This window comes from Zootoca vivipara, chromosome 8 (assembly GCF_965207765.1).
Source record: "Zootoca vivipara chromosome 8, rZooViv2.hap1.1, whole genome shotgun sequence".
In the NCBI taxonomy this organism is placed as follows: Eukaryota; Metazoa; Chordata; class Lepidosauria; order Squamata; family Lacertidae; genus Zootoca; species Zootoca vivipara.
Window position 1 is genome coordinate 6,819,803 of NC_142591.1, and position 15,935 is coordinate 6,835,737.

Sequence of the window (15,935 nt, forward strand, 5' to 3'; positions counted from 1 at the left end):
AGCCCATCCCCAAGCGCTGGGGAGAGCAGGGAGAGCTCTGCCTCCAGCGGAGAATCAGGAAGTGGTGTCCGAGGCTCAGGCAAGGTTGCGGAGCCCATGACCCAGGTGGGACAGGAAGGGGGGAGCCCGGGGGGAAGGCCAATTCCCCCAACTCCGGAATTGCGCAGAAAACGTAGGGGGAAGAGGCTGGGTCTCCCAAGGCTTCTTTGCTGGAAGAAAACGCGCCAATCTCCATTCGGACACCTCACCGTAAGCATGTATATAGATCGCTCTGAGCACTGTAAATAATCAGCACTTAATAAAAGTCTAAAAGGACTATGCTGCGAGGAGTCGTTACTCTAGAGTAGCCACATCAGCACCTCTGACATGGACAAACCACAAGTTGGAAATCACAGAACACAAGACCTTGGTTACAGCTCAGGGGAGAGCTAAACTTGGGTTTGGATGGCACCTTGAGCCAGCACAGCAGCAAAATTACCAGGGAGGAACGAAGCAGACCCAATCTCCACTCCCAGAACTCACATGCTCATTCATTCACATTAAGCTGTGGTTTCGCTTAGTGTAACATGTGAACCAAACCAATGGGAGTTTCATTTGAGAGTAAGTTATTAATGTTAAATAACTTCTGTGCGGGCAGCTACAAAATAGCTGACTTAAGGCATCTGGTCTGCTAAATGTGGATATATTTAACATTCTGGGCTGAAAGAGAACATCTGTGGCAAACTGCTCAGTTTGTAATTTGAGTGTTATAAGATGGGTGCATGCATATATGAATCCTATTTATGAATGTTGGCGATATTACGAGCAGAATCAAAAAGACCAGGCTCGTGAGTTCTTACGAACTAACATTACCAGTGCAATCCATTCTGAGGAGTATCTTCATATTTAGATTTTGGTTATTAGACTATAAATTGTTGTTTCTGTCTAACCTTTCATTGATCCTTTATTTTTTGGTATGTAGGTGTTATAAAAACCATTTTATAAAACAACAACCCAGCTTGTCCATATTGATGCATTCATGGAATGACAATTTGGGTGGCAGTGGCAAAAAATATTTTTAAAAAAGAAGTAGAGGAAGAGAAGAACAGGACACTATCCTGATAGGGATGTGAATTGCTACTTCCTCAGTGATCAGATTGATCATTTCATGAGTGGGGAGGGGGCAATAATCAGCTGAGGAGGAGGGGCTGTGCGCAACCGAAAGGGTGCAGCCCTTGGTGAGTGAACCTGGCCCTCAGGTCAAAGGTGGTTAGGCATCCTTGCTTTGAAATTAGGCACTCTCTATTGCAAGGTACATATCACAAAGCAGGCAAGGGACACAAAGCACACAAGATATTTAGGGCAAAGCGGGAGACGTCTTTTCAGTGAAGAGCTTTTGTTGTGTCGCAAAGTTCCTGACTTCAGCATATCAAAGGACACCGTCATACTTCAATTCATCACAGCAGCAATGAAAGGTTTATTAACCTTATTCTTGGGGTGTTTTTTTTTAAGAAAGGGAAAAAGAAAATAGAACTTTCAAGGAGACGTATTTAATAAGGGCTTTGGAAAAATTGACGGCCTAACTACAAACTGTATTGAGATGCCTAGGGTGCTTTGATGCCTTTGAACTGCCAGAAAAGCTATTATCTAGATTACATTTTATTATGTTTTCTGGTTTTTCATCCTGATAAGGTTTAATGCAGGATCATTACATATGAGAATAGATTTAATCCTGTTTTCTTAGCAGGCTTTAAGGACACCAAGGGGATTATTCATATAATAAGATGCAAGGTTGCTATGGAAAACTCTATAGCAACCCAACATCTTCACAAAAGCAAGCAGCCACTTGTGACAGCAATCTAAATTTACATTTATTTTAGTGTCATTTTTATCGACACTCTTAGTCTCTCATTTTGACAAGATGCTAAAATATATTTTGGTGCCTTTGCTTGAACAAAATTAACACTGTAGTACTGGAATAGAAACAGTTCATAAAAATATTGGGAAATAATAATAACAGTAGTTTAGCAAAATAAAATTATAAACTAACATAAAAGAAATGCTTGTCTTTTCCCCACAAGAAAATATTGCTACTTTTTCACAAGCATTATCATTTATCGTTTATTATTTACCTTGCAGTAATATACTTCATAATGAAATGTGATGTAATAGTCAGAAAAACTGTGACTAAATGTTTGTGCAGGCTAAATTGCCCGGCATCAGTGGGATCGAGGCATACGGTTTGAAATTAAGAGACCCTGGTAGTTATATACTGAATACTTGTAGCTAATAATACATCGAGCCTCAGGATAGAGGTATAAAAGATCACATAAGCAAGGCATGCTCTATCTAAAATTAAGCACTGATTTTCAAGGTATGAAAAAGTGACTTACTTTGACAGAATTGTGCCCTAATTAAATGGCTTTCTTCTTATACCATGAGCAATGTGTGGCAAAATATTTTAATGAGGAAATGAATTGTAATAGATTTTATGCACTTCTGAAATAGATGGTTTCTAGCCGCATTCCAAGTTAATATCCAGCTGTTCCTCATTCTGCTAGGTGATGTTTTCCCAGTACTCAACCCCAGACATCCCCAGTTAATTCATTCTCCTTTCCACACAAAAAGTCCAAAAGGGATTCTCCAGTTGTTATTATTGTGAAATGTTAAGAATAGTCTTCGTCCAGTCCAGTATGTCGAATTTATCTCCATCCATTATTAGCATGATAAAGGTAAAGGTAAAGGGACCCCTGACCATTAGGTCCAGTCGTGACCGACTCTGGGGTTGCGCGCTCATCTCGCATTATTGGCCGAGGGAGCCGGCGTATAGCTTCCAGGTCATGTGGCCAGCATGACAAAGCCGCTTCTGGCAAACCAGAGCAGCACACGGAAACGCCGTTTACCTTCCCGCTGTAGCGGTTCCTATTTATCTACTTGCATTTTGACGTGCTTTCGAACTGCTAGGTTGGCAGGAGCTGGGACCAAGCAACGGGAGCTCACCCCATCACAGGGATTCGAACCGCCAACCTTCTGATCAGCAAGCCCTAGGCTCAGTGGTTTAACCCGCAGTGCCACCTGGGTCCCTTATTAGCATGATAGGCCATAGTTACAGGTATTTAATAGTTGTATATTAATTAATTCCTACCCAATTCCATATCTTCCAATCCCTTTGTAAGTTGACCATGATTTCACATCCTAATTTAACAGGAGAGAATGAGAAAGAAGCTCCTTCTCTTTCCATTTATTCCATTCTTTTTCCAAGTGTATCACCATATTTCCCCCCGCTCTTAATTCACTCCAAATTGTGCACAGAATCCTTTCTCTCTCTTTTCTATCTCTGCCATCTCAAAATGTTTCTTAATGTCTCTGTCAATGGTTTCATCATAATTCCACTGTTTGTCTGGTTTGCTCTTCTAGGCACTTGTGTGGAGGTCCTCTCCATTTCATCATCTGCTACCTCCCGCTTTACTATTCCACTCTTGTTCTGGCAGATCTTGATCAGTACACACCCCCCCCCCAAAGAAAAAGGCTCTGTGTATTCTTTGGTCTGATCTTTCTCAGATCAATTTCCATTCACCATTTTATCTGTCTTGGCTCTGAGCTCTTTCCATTGCCCCTCCAATAATTGCTGCACAATGCCAACAATCAGTGGTGTGTTTTGTTAGTTTGTTAACAGTCTCCACCTTGAAAATTTGCATCTGTCTATTTCAGGAGTGCCTTTAATCTTTCTAATAATTTTTCTAAGTCTGAAACAATTAGAATTAGCTTTTCGCTTTATTTTTCAGTCTGTTTGTTAATGCCTCTTCTTCCGCCAGCAGTCAGTTTGCATTCCAGTTGAAATATTAATTGGGAGACCAATCACCACAGTCGTAATTCATCCCAATCTCCAAAGTAATTAAAAGAAGGGAAGTTTAGCTGACCTGATGGCCTGATGCTATTCAGGGCTATTACGTGGTGTCTGGGCATGATGGTGGTTCGGGAGAGAAAAATGGTTTCCATTGAATGGAAACCTTCAACGATGCAGACTCATACCACCCATCTTACCACTGATGGGAATTTGCCTGGCTCCAGTAAACAAACCATTGGTCACCCATGTTAAACTTCCTTTGAATTCCTGCCTTTACCCATCCCACCCCTGGCATGATGTAGGGTGAAAGGTGTAGGGAGGGCGCCCGTGGCTGTCCCAAAATGGCCTGGTGGGCCAAATGGGGAGGCCTGCTGGGGCAATATTGTTCTGTGGGGCGGAGGTTCCCCACCCCTGTTGTAGAGGGCTGAAGCTGAAAGTGCAGTGACTCTGCTAGAAGGCAGACTAGTCAGCTTCTGTCTGAAGGCCAAAATGAGCCAGGCAACTGCCGCTTCGCAGGAAAGATTCCCCTTCTGTTGTGTGGGCAGGGCGGTCCCTCCCCTTTCCTGGCCAATCCCCTGACAACGCCTCCCCAGGCGGGATTGGGCGATTGGCTGAGGTAGGCGGAGACCTCAAGGTATCCAGCCCGGGGAGGATGAAGCCAGCCCAAACTACCAGGAGCCGCACTGGGATCCAGGGGGCTGCGCCCGACTACACAAAAGGCACCCCCACTTGATGTTGGGAGCGGTCATTCAGGCATGTCCAAAGTCCATTTTGTGGGCTTAATCCGGCCCCGGTGGCAGTTTATTTCCTGGGGTAAAATCCTAAAAAAAAACCTCAGCAACTTCAATCCTTAAAAAACCTCAACAACTCTGGTCAGCCCTTTGGTCGGCCCTCACAGCCCTTCACTTCATCAAATCTGGCCCTCTTTGAAAAAAGTTTGGATACCACTGCATTATTTGATTCCTCTTTTTGTTAAAAAGCAGCTATAGGGGATGCCATACTGGGCTGGGGCTGGGACACAGGCTGCGGGAGTTAAACTCCCCCCTCCCCAGTGCCATTTCTCTAATTTTATTCACCCTTCAAAGCTGCTGTTTGACCAAGGCCAGAATATCTGTGGTGCAACTGGAGCAATTGCTTTTTTATTAGGATGGTTTGTCTTATTACTGCACTCCATAAGCTTTTTTAGCTGAAAAGTGCTCTCTCTCTCTCTCTCTCTCTCTCTCTCTCTGTTGAATAGTACACAAAATAAAAATACTGATGCTTCAGGACAGCGGAGTTTCCTCTCGGCCCTGGTGGCTACAAGCCTAAAATAACTCCTTAGGAATCAGCCGCCTGTGCACACTAACCTGGGCATAAGCTCAATTGAACACAAGTGGGATTTATGCATCTGGAACATGCAGCCATCAGGCCAGATTCAGACTGGTTCAAGCCTTGAGGCTGTACTCATTGGGGGGGGGGGGCAGAAGAACATGACTCAGTATCGTACAAAGATACATCGCTCCCATAAAAGGAACCCTATTATTATCATTTATTTATTAGTTCATTAATTAAATCTCCACACTGTCCTTCATCTGAAGATCACAGGGCAGTTTATTGTAAAGCGCAGTTTACAGTATGGCAAATGGTTTCCAGCCATTTCATGCTCCCTTAGCTATCTTCACAAGAGGAGAGGAGGTGAGCAAAAACGGAGATGAATTAAGTGAAAGAAAGTTTAATCTGTGTAACGACACATATTCAGAGTATTTATGTTTTTGTTCATTAAAGTTGGCAAAATGTTGTTTCCTGGTGTTTTGCTGAGAGTTGTGAAACTCTGCCAGCAAAAGAATATTGTACTCCACAAAAGCTTATGCTGTAATAAATAAGTCTTCAGACTTGCTGTGTGGCACCTTTTGGGGGGAGAAAGAAAGGGGCCCACTTTGGGTAATTGCACCAGGGCCCTCAACCACTGTAATCTGACTTTGCATTTGACTCACCGGAAAAAAACATACATTTAAAGGTGGACATGTGTCCGATTTTTGCAGAGGATAGTCCTCTATTAGAAAGGGAACTGCATTTAGTGTAGTTTCGAGAGGAAATAATGCTAAGAAAGGAAGGCGGCAAGGACTCGGAAGTTGCCCGTCAACCGTTTGCACCAGGACAGGCCAAGCAGGCAGTCGGGGGCACCTGGTCACTGTGTCTCCCCCGTGGCCAATGAGAGCCCTCACCCAAAATATCTGGAAGGCACCAGGTTAGAGAAACCTGACTTAGAGGAAGGCGTTTCTGGCTTTCTGGGAAAATAAAAAAGAGGTGAATTTGGGCCTCTGGTGTGCCTTAATGTAATTTTAGAACTGTGCATGCCCTAGACCAGTGTTTCTCAACCGCTGTTCCGCAGCACACTAGTGTGCCGCGAGAAGCTGGCTGGTGTGCCGCGACGTGCGGCGATGAGAAGGGCGATTTGCATTGTCACGCCGGAATGGAAGCCGGCCAGGTCACGACGCGGGGCAAGCGCAGCTCTCAACAGCCACCACCACAGGAGGGTGGTTTTAGACAAACTTAAAGAAGCTGGCTGGATGAGCTCAACCCGAAACTTGCTGAGCAAAGGATTGTGCTGGCAGAGAAATCAGCGGCTTGTGAAGCCTTATTACAGGAGATTGCAACCAACACAGCAATTGGCAAGTGTTTCTTACAGTCATAATTATATAGTCAATATAGGACGGCACAGAGTTAAATTTTTTAACTTTTTTAATGGTGGTGTGCCTCGTGATTTTTTTCATGGAACAAGTGTGCCTTGGCCCAAAAAAGGTTAAGAAACACTGCCCTAGACCAGGGGTGCCCAAACTTTTTTGAAAGAGGGCCAGATTTGACGAAGTGAACATGCGTGAGGGCCGACCAAAGTTGTCGAGCTTTTTTTTAGAGTTGAAGTTGTTGAGCTTTGTTTACGATGTATTTATTTATTCAAGTAGTTGAGCTTTTTTTTAAGTTGTTGAGCTTCTTTTGGGATTTGACCCCAAGAAATAAACTGCCACAGGGGCCAGATTATTAGGCCCCCGAAACGTACTTTGGACATGCCCCGCCCTAGCCGTATTTGAGAAAAGCTCTGAAATACTCTAAAGATTCCACCATGACTTGAGATGACGGGAGGCTGTGCCTTTGTTGTGCTTCTCCCTCTATCGCTCTCTGTGCCTCTATTCCTTCCATCCCTCTAAAGCGTGAGTTCCCATTTGGTGGCGGTTCACCTATCCCGCCCAGGGGGTCCGCGGCACCATTCACATAGCAAAAGCTACCATAGAGAGATCAGGAATGTCAAAAGTAGGGGGTCCATGGCTTGTCTTTTGAAAAACGGCCCTGACAGTTAAGTCCAGTCACGAACGACTCTGGAGTTGCGGCGCTCATCTCGCTTTACTGGCCAAGGGAGCCGACGTTTGTCTGCAGACAGTTTTTCCGGGTCATGTGGCCAGCATGACTAAGCCGCTTCTGGCGGAACCAGAGCAGCGTGCGCAAACCCGCCATTTACCTATTTATCTACTTGCACTTTGACATGCTTTCAAACTGCTAGGTTGGCAGGACTTAGCTAATTGGGAACCAGTGCTCTAAAGCACACAAACACACACCCCTTAAGACCTTTTAATTCTGCATATGTTCTTTCCCCTTCAATAAATATTTCCTCCCCCTGCCCTTCTCTTTAAAAATATTTGAATAATTTTCTGTGATTTTGGTATTTTTTTTAAAAAAATGTTCCGGGCGTCTCCAAGGTATTGTTTGGTCTGGTAAAATACCCTAAACACCAGCTGTTGGGTAGGCATGCATATAAATATGGCCTGGATCAAAAGCATTGCATCATTTGAAATGGGGGGGCTCCGCTATTTTGAGCGGGGGGGGCTTAAAATCCCAGAAGACCCCGGGCACATCTAAAGCAGCATTTTAGATCTTCGCCTTTGGTTTCAATCTAGGTAAAATTGGTTGAGCTGAAGTCCCATTCAAGTGGGCCAGAAGTTTTCCCACGGCAACTATTTTCAGCTCCTTAAGAAAGCTTCCCACACAGTTGGAGATTTATGGGTTTAAGACAACAGAAACATAATAATTAAAACAAAATACACTATAGGCTTTTTTTTAAAAAAAATCACTCCATTATTAATCACCTCATGAGATGGCCCCAAACTGCTCCATTTCTCAGCTGAAGAGAGGCAAAGCACTTTTATGTTTGATTAATGGCACTTGAGAACTTGAGGAAAATGTTCATGTAATTTCTGGGTGAGAATAAAACATTACGATATGATGAATTAACCTTCCAAAGAAATTGTTTAAAATCATGCCAACAAGTGTGGGAAATCTTTCTTTCTCTCTCTCTCTCTCTTTTAACCAACCACAGAAAATTATATCAATTATAAGGAACTAATGTTTCCATACTTTACAAAAGATATTCTCAAGTAATTTTATTATCCCAAAATGTCTAGTCTTCTCCAAGTGTAACTTCAAAAAAATTAAGCAGGCCAACAGGGAAGGAAACTAAAGGCACTTTCAGAGCTTTGCTATATTTGAGGGGTTGAGATTCAATTGCATGCCAGCCAGTTCAGATCGCACAATTTAAGGGCCTTCCAGGCTGGTATTTTATTGTGGCGCATTAGGGTTGGTTGTGGATTTATGCTGATTTATTAGTTGTTCCGCGATGTGTCCCTAATACAACCACATTATTCCTGTCTGGAGAACCTATAGCACAACTAATGCAAGACCAAAAAAACCACAAACCAATAGTGTTGGTGGTATGACATGTTACAGGATTTCAGCAGGAAATTACAGGATATGGACCGGCTGAAAATGAAGAAATTATATGCCTGCCCCAACACATTTGCAGGCGCAAATAATATTGGAAGTGGGGTTGTATATGACTGCCCTGATCACACCGTGACCACAAATAATCATGAATGTGCAATAGAAAGAACATCTACAGGGGGCGAAAGTGGATTTGGTGCTCTCGTGCAACAAACTGGACTTTTTGCAGTACAGAAAGTGATGGAAAAGTGCATGAGAAAGTGTGGGATAACAATGAGGAGTACAGGTGATCAAAAAATAATATTTAATTCAAAAGAATGTCAAAGTTAACCAGGAATTTCGGAACGCATCCGTGGTTTTTTGAATTCTTTTCTCTTTACAGTACCTCATCTTCTATATAACATTTGTACCTGGGCAGGACATCTATGACCCCTTGTTGTACATTATGCAGTACTCATCTTGGCACTGTAGATTGATGGCCTCTTCTGACACCATGTTGCACGACATTATGACATTGTGTCCTTTGTTGAGACGGCGATTGTATATTACAGTGTCATCTCTGTAGTCACTATAAATATTTATGCGCGTCAGCTTCTGAACATCTCCTCTTGGCTCTTTTCTCATATTCTGTGTTGATAACACCTGCTTGAGCTTACTCCTTTTTGATGGGCTGGCTCTGATGGGGCATTTTCAAATATTATTTTACTCTGTTTCAGGTTATCATACATTCTAATACACATGCATGTATAAGCTGAGTGGAGACTACTAAACTGAGGATTAAAACTTGTTAATTTCCCTGTCATTCCATGAATATATCACTGGCATGAAATAGCATCTTTAAGAAATATGGTTTATTTACACATATTTACCTACTCCTGCCAACCTAGCAGTTTGAAAGCACGTCAAAGTGCAAGTAGATAAATTGGTACTGCTACAGCAGGAAGGGACCCAGGTGGCACTGTGGGTTAAACCACAGAGTCTAGGGCCTGCTGATCAAAAGGTCGGCGGTTCGAATCCCTGCAACGGGGTGAGCTCCCGTTGCTCGGTCCCAGCTCCTGCCCACCTAGCAGTTAGAAAGCATGTCAAAGTGCAAGTAGATAAATAGGGACCGCTCCGGCGGGAAGGTAAACGGTGTTTCCGTGTGCTGCTCTGGTTCGCCAGAAGCAGCTTTGTCATGCTGGCCACATGACCCGGAAGCTGTCTGCGGACAAACGCCGGCTCCCTCGGCCTATAGAGCGAGATGAGCCCCGCAACCCCAGAGTCAGACATGACTGGACCTGATGGTCAGGGGCCCCTTTACCTTTACAGCAGGAAGGTAAACAGTGTTTCCGTGTGCTGCTCTGGTTCGCCAGAAGCGGCTTAGTCATGCTGACCACATGACCTGGAACCTGGAAGATGAGCGCCGCAGCCCCAGAGTCGGTCACGACTGGACCTAATGGTCAGGGGTCCCTTTACCTTTACCTTACTACACCTAAAGCCTTCCATGGAGCAGGTGCATAACACCCCAAGAGTGTCTCTCATCGCCCCTTCCATAGCTCCAGCAGCCAATCATGCTCCCTGGTCTCTCGGTGCATCTTCTTCCAGGCAGCACCGCATAAAGTTATCGTCCTTCCTCCTCCTCCTTCCCAGCAACCTTTGTAGAAAACAGCTCCTCCCCACCTGTCCACTTGTCAGCATCTCGCTAAGCTACTGCACTTGGTTTTGGGGTTTCCCTATGGTAGCAGCCTGTGGGGTGGGTAGAGCCATCCTCCCAGCACTACTGCCACCTACCTCGATGGGGCTGAGATGGTGGTGAGGTCACCTCCACGTGACTTGCCCTGCAGGCGCACTAGATTTGCAAGTAAGCAGCAGAGTTGCTGGTGCCATGGAGGCAGTTGCACATGTGTCTGCTGCACCCACTAGGGAATACCACCTGCTTTCAGGCGTGCCTGCAAAGCCTTCCCAGTTTGTCATAAGAAATACTTCAGCATTCAGCTTTATGGTTCTGCAAGGGGAAATGGACTCTTTTCTGAAGTAGGTTCCCATGCCTTTTGAAGTTCATGCTTCATATAATTTACATATACCGCTCCTGTCAGATGACAATTAAAGATTCCATAATATAGAACGTGAGAATTACGCAATCGCTGGCGTGAATCAATAACGTACCCTTACTTATGAATGCTCGTGGAATTGTTTGCAGTTATGAATTTGATTACAGCTGTTTTATAGCGATGTGAATTCACAACAGTACCAGAATAAATAATATACAATATTTATTTACTAAGCCAAAAAGTCCTCAATGTTGCCAAGAGGAAAGTTTTTTCTGTAGGAGCATAGCAGTGTCCCTAAAATGCTAGATAACACGTTGGCCGTCCTGTCTATATTTATGCTCAAATAATTTATTTAAATAATGTTGCTGGTGCGATCTTTATAGCTTCCTGCATTTTGCTACACAAATTTCAGTCTACACTGCAGACGGTGCAATTCATTTGCTAAATGTAATTTCCATCTCTGCATACTAATCGATTTCCTCACAAACACCTGCTATCTGTTATGATAATAAAGCTGCCATTCTAAATTGAAAAGGGGCCAAATGCAGCTTCCTAAGGAAATGACTTAAGTGTCTTTCAATGCTACTAATGCAGTAATGCTTCTGTAGTGCCAACATTTTTTTTCAGAGCATTTGCATTTTATATCATTTGGTTCTGTTCCATAATTTCTCTGTCTATGCATAGCCCAGTGCTGAGGAAAGAATTCAAAGGGGAAATCTTGGTTTTCATCTCTAGTACTGACCCGCAGTATGTGTGCAAATCGGAAACAATAGCACGTTTCTTGGAGACTGGAGATTAGGCATATTGTGCACATTCTCCATGAGGTCTGGTGAATGTGCACAATGGCTGGTTGTTATGCACATTAACCGCTCCCATTACCCTCAGCATATATGTGTATAGGGCTGTTATGCAGAAGATGGAGAGACTTGTTGTTTTTTGTTGCTTCAGAGGGCAAGATTAGAGCCAATGGATGGAAACTGCAGGAAATCAAACTCTCTAACATTAAGAACTTTTCAGTACGGTCATACCTCGGTTTGAGAACGCTCCGCTTTGAGTACCGGTACTTTCAGTTTAAGTATTCCACAGACCCGGAAGTGTTTACTTCCGGGTTCTGCAGCACGCGCATGCGCAGAAGCAATCTGTGCGGTTCATGCATGCGTAGAAGCAGCGCTCGGATTAAATACTTTTCGGGAAGCGAATGGCTCCCCGGAACCAATTGAGTACTTAAACCCAGGTACCACTGTAGTAGAATGTGTGGTTCTCAGGAGGTGGTGTGTAAGCAGAGGCTGGACACTCATCTGTCAAGGATACTGTAGTTGCATCCTGCACCACAAGGTTTTGACTAGATGATCTCCTTGCTTCCTTCCAACTCTATGGTTCTATTATTTCCCCCAAAGATGCGGCTAATAGAAATTATCAATCAATGTCACTGTGGGAAATGTTTTGTTAACTTGTACAGTGGAAACCAGCTGAAAGTTTAACCTGTCTTCATAGCTATTGTCTATTTTTCTAGCGAAAGAGGTGCAGGAAGGTCTTCCTTGTTCTCTTACAATGGCAATGGCGCCCACCTGAGAGGTGCCATAACTGAGTTCCACTGAGCTCCAGCTGGGGGGGAGATGTCCCTCCACATAACCCAAAACACTTTTAGCGGCATCCTCCTAGAGAGGGAAGCTGGGGTCAGCCGTCCAGCATTGAGCCCCATGTTCCACCTGCCAAATGTTGAGGCGGGACAAAGTATTGCAAACCATGCTGAGCCAATCCAAGTGGGGCTTGAAGTCCCCACCGATCAGCTGATCAGTACTGACTTCAAGCACTGTTTGGACCAATAAGCAATTAGGAGCTGCTGCATGTAACCAATCCCAGTGGAGATTGCATTTGGCACCAAATCTAAAATACGCCAGCCCCACTTTCCAGGGAACAATTCAGAACACCTTTTGAGACTCTCAGTTGCAGAGGAAAATAATGCAGAAAAGCAGGCCTAAATCACTGTTTGCCTGGTGTATCCCTGAAAGCTCATACCGGGGTTTGAGTTCTAATCTGCGGTTGACAAAACCATGTTCTGTTGTGTGTCTGAATTAAGCTTCTTTGTGTTCCGCTGCAAATTGGCTTTATCTAAGATTATCTGCCGGCCTGCAAATGAATTTCTTGTTACCTGTTGAATGTGATTCCATTATATTAACTACCAGAGTGTTTCTCTTCTTTCAGCCTTAGCTGCTCAAGCTTATGCACTTAAGGAAGAGAATGACAGTCTCCGGTGGCAACTGGACGCTTACCGAAATGAAGTTGAACTCCTGAAGCAAGAGAAAGGGCAGCTCTTTCGAACGGAAGAAAGCCTGACAAAGGACCAGCAGTTGCAGTTCTTGCAGCAAACGTTACAAGGCATGCAGCAGGTACGCCTTAACTAGAGGTTTGAACTGTTTTTAAAATAATCCTCCCCAACTGGCGCATGCTGGGGGACATACGTGCAATTGAGAGCAGTCACCAGAAAAGCCCCCCCCCCCAGCCAAATTTGGCACACTGCTCTGGAAGAGAACTGATTATTACTCCTGTAACCCAAACAATGGAGAAGCTGAGTGTGCTCATTATTTAAAATTTAACACATAATTTTTTTAAAAAAAAAACCTTTAAAAATTATCTGCCTTTTCTTTTCTTTTCTTTTCTTTTCTTTTCTTTTCTTTTCTTTTCTTTTCTTTTCTTTCAATATGTGTATGTTCCCCTCGGTGGTACAGGGAGTGTGCCTTCACAAACTAAAATGTTAAAATGTAGGGGTGTAAAGCATAATTAACCAGGTGGCGCTGTGGTTAAACCACTGAGCCTAGGGCTTGCTGATCAGAAGGTCGGCGGTTCGAATCCCTGTGACGGGGTGAGCTCCCGTTGCTTGGTCCCAGCTCCTGCCAACCTAGCAGTTCAAAAGCACGTCAAAAATGCAAGTAGATAAATAGGAACCGCTACAGTGGGAAGGTAAGCAGCGTTTCCATGTGCTGCTTTGGTTTGCCAGAAGCGGCTTTGTCATGCTGGCCACATGACCTGGAAGCTGTACGCCGGCTCCCTCGGCCAATAATGTGAGATGAGCGCGCAACCCCAGAGTCGGTCACGACTGGACCTAATGGTCAGGGGTCCCTTTACCTTTTAAAGCATAATTAAATGTCAGGGCAATATTTCAAAAGAGGAAATAGACTTGCTGATATTTATCCATCTGTACATGTTCTCAGACACGTTTTTTGAAAGTACATGAATTCTGCTGTTGGAGATGTACAGCAGAAAGCACCAAGTCATTAAAATAAAGGTGCAGAGAGAAGAATTCAGAATTGCTCAAGCATTGGAGAGTGTATTCCTAGTTGTTTGTGAACACGGAAGTTGTTGTTGCTTAGTCGTTTAGTCGTGTCTGACTCTTTGTGACCCTATGGACCAGAGCACGCCAGGCACTCCTGTCTTCCACTGCCTCCCGCAGTTTGGTCAAACTCATGTTTGTAGCTTTGAGAACACTGTCCAACCATCTCGTCCTCTGTCGTCCCCTTCTCCTTGTGCCCTCAATCTTTCCCAACATCAGGGTCTTTTCCAGGGAGTCTTCTCTTCTCATGAGGTGGCCAAAGTATTGGAGCCTCAGCTTCAGGATCTGTCCTTCCAGTGAGCACCCAGGGCTGATTTCCTTCAGAATGGATAGGTTTGATCTTCTTGCAGTCCATGGGACTCTCAAGAGTCTCCTCCAGCACCATAATTCAAAAGCATCAATTCTTCGGCGATCAGCCTTCTTTATGGTCCAGCTCTCACTTCCATACATCACTACTGGGAAAACCATAGCTTTAACTATACGGACCTTTGTAGGCAAGGTGATGTCTCTGCTTTTTAAGATGCTGTCTAGGTTTGTCACGGAAGTAGTAGCCAATAAATGCTCATTGACATTTGTTGGAGAATTGTGCTTTACTTATTGTTGTTTAGTCGTTTAGTCGTGTCCGACTCTTCGTGACCCCATGGACCATAGCACGCCAGGCACTCCTGTCTTGCACTGCCTCCCGCAGTTTGGTCAAACTTATGTTCGTAGCTTCGAGAACACTGACCAACCATCTCGTCCTCTGTCGTCCCCATTACTAGGAACAAAATAATGCTTGAGTATGGGGAAAATGTGATATCCTTACAACCAAGTTCCAGCTGGGAAAAACACATTTTTATTCCTCTGCCATTTTAATTCCTCTGCAACTGCTGGGAGAAGGGTGTTTGTATCTACTTCAGCTGCACATAAAGACTGCACATTATTTATGCAATTATCTAATCTTTTGGAAAAGCCCTCTATCTGAGGAAGAAGCCTATCAGCGAAAATAAGTGCATTTTTTTCTGTTGAAAAATAAGGTAAATATGGCAACAGTGGTTTATTTGCAAGCTACTGCTACCAGTTCTTCTTTTCTCTTTTTTTCTTTTCAAGATTTCTTCCCACATTTAAAGGACTGGGCAATCAAAAATTGTATTATCATTTTCCCCCCCCTTGGGTATAAAAATGGCAACCTTTGCAATTGATATTGTTTGGAAATGGAAATCCATTTGATTTAAGGGCAGTTCAGGCCCTTATACTTTTTTGAGATAATTCTCCTCATAGAGCTACGTTACAGTTTAATTTCACACCCAGTATGAGATCTCTAACAAACAAATGGAAATAATGTCCTGTATCCATGGTAACAAATGAGATATGCTTTACCTGATCTCGTGATGGAACTGAATGAGGAAACTACAGAATTTAGCTCTGAAAAAATGCATTCGAGACTTATCTCTTCCATTCCCTTGACCTTAAAAACAGGTATTCCATCCAGCTCACATCTAAATTAGGAGCAAATTATTTTTGGCATCTGTCTCAAGAGACAATAGAGGAGGTGAAGTCAGTAGAGGAGGTGAAGACAATAGAGGGGAGAGTTACAGCGCCTGCTGTAGCTGTAGAGGCCAACACAAGAGAGACATGTTTTGTTGCATCTGGGGCAAATGAAGGCGTCCAGTTTTGCTGGTGCAGAACAAAATTTGCAGCAGAAGGTTCTCATGTCCCAAAATCCCTGTGCTTTCACAGATAGCTATGATATTTTGCTTCTGCTCTAACAGGCTCCTTCCGTCTCCTTGTCCCTTCTACTGCCCACATTTTTGAAGAAATATATGGAGTGCCTATGCTGCATCAGACTCTGGCCTAGGGCTTTGTCTCCCTTAGGGGTCAACCGGTTGCCCCAAGCTCACAAGAAAACATAGTACTCATTCCTGCATTTTTCCACAAAGTTTTTTTTTCTGCCCCTATTGACTTTTCCTCCTTCCCTGCCAACACCACATGCCTGATCCAGCCCTTGAATGAGTTTTTC

At 43.9% G+C, this 15,935-nt stretch overlaps 1 protein-coding gene across 5 annotated transcripts in view; it reads left to right on the forward strand.

The window, feature by feature from the left end:
- Positions 1–15,935, forward strand: part of ENOX1 (ecto-NOX disulfide-thiol exchanger 1) — a 264,024-nt gene that overhangs the window by 222,737 nt on the left and 25,352 nt on the right. For all 5 annotated transcript variants that reach the window (XM_035103500.3, XM_088676096.1, XM_035103504.3 and 2 more), the window contains one exon: positions 12,811–12,995. In XM_035103500.3, the coding sequence (XP_034959391.1) occupies positions 12,811–12,995 (185 nt within the window). The remainder of the gene's footprint in view (positions 1–12,810; positions 12,996–15,935) is intronic.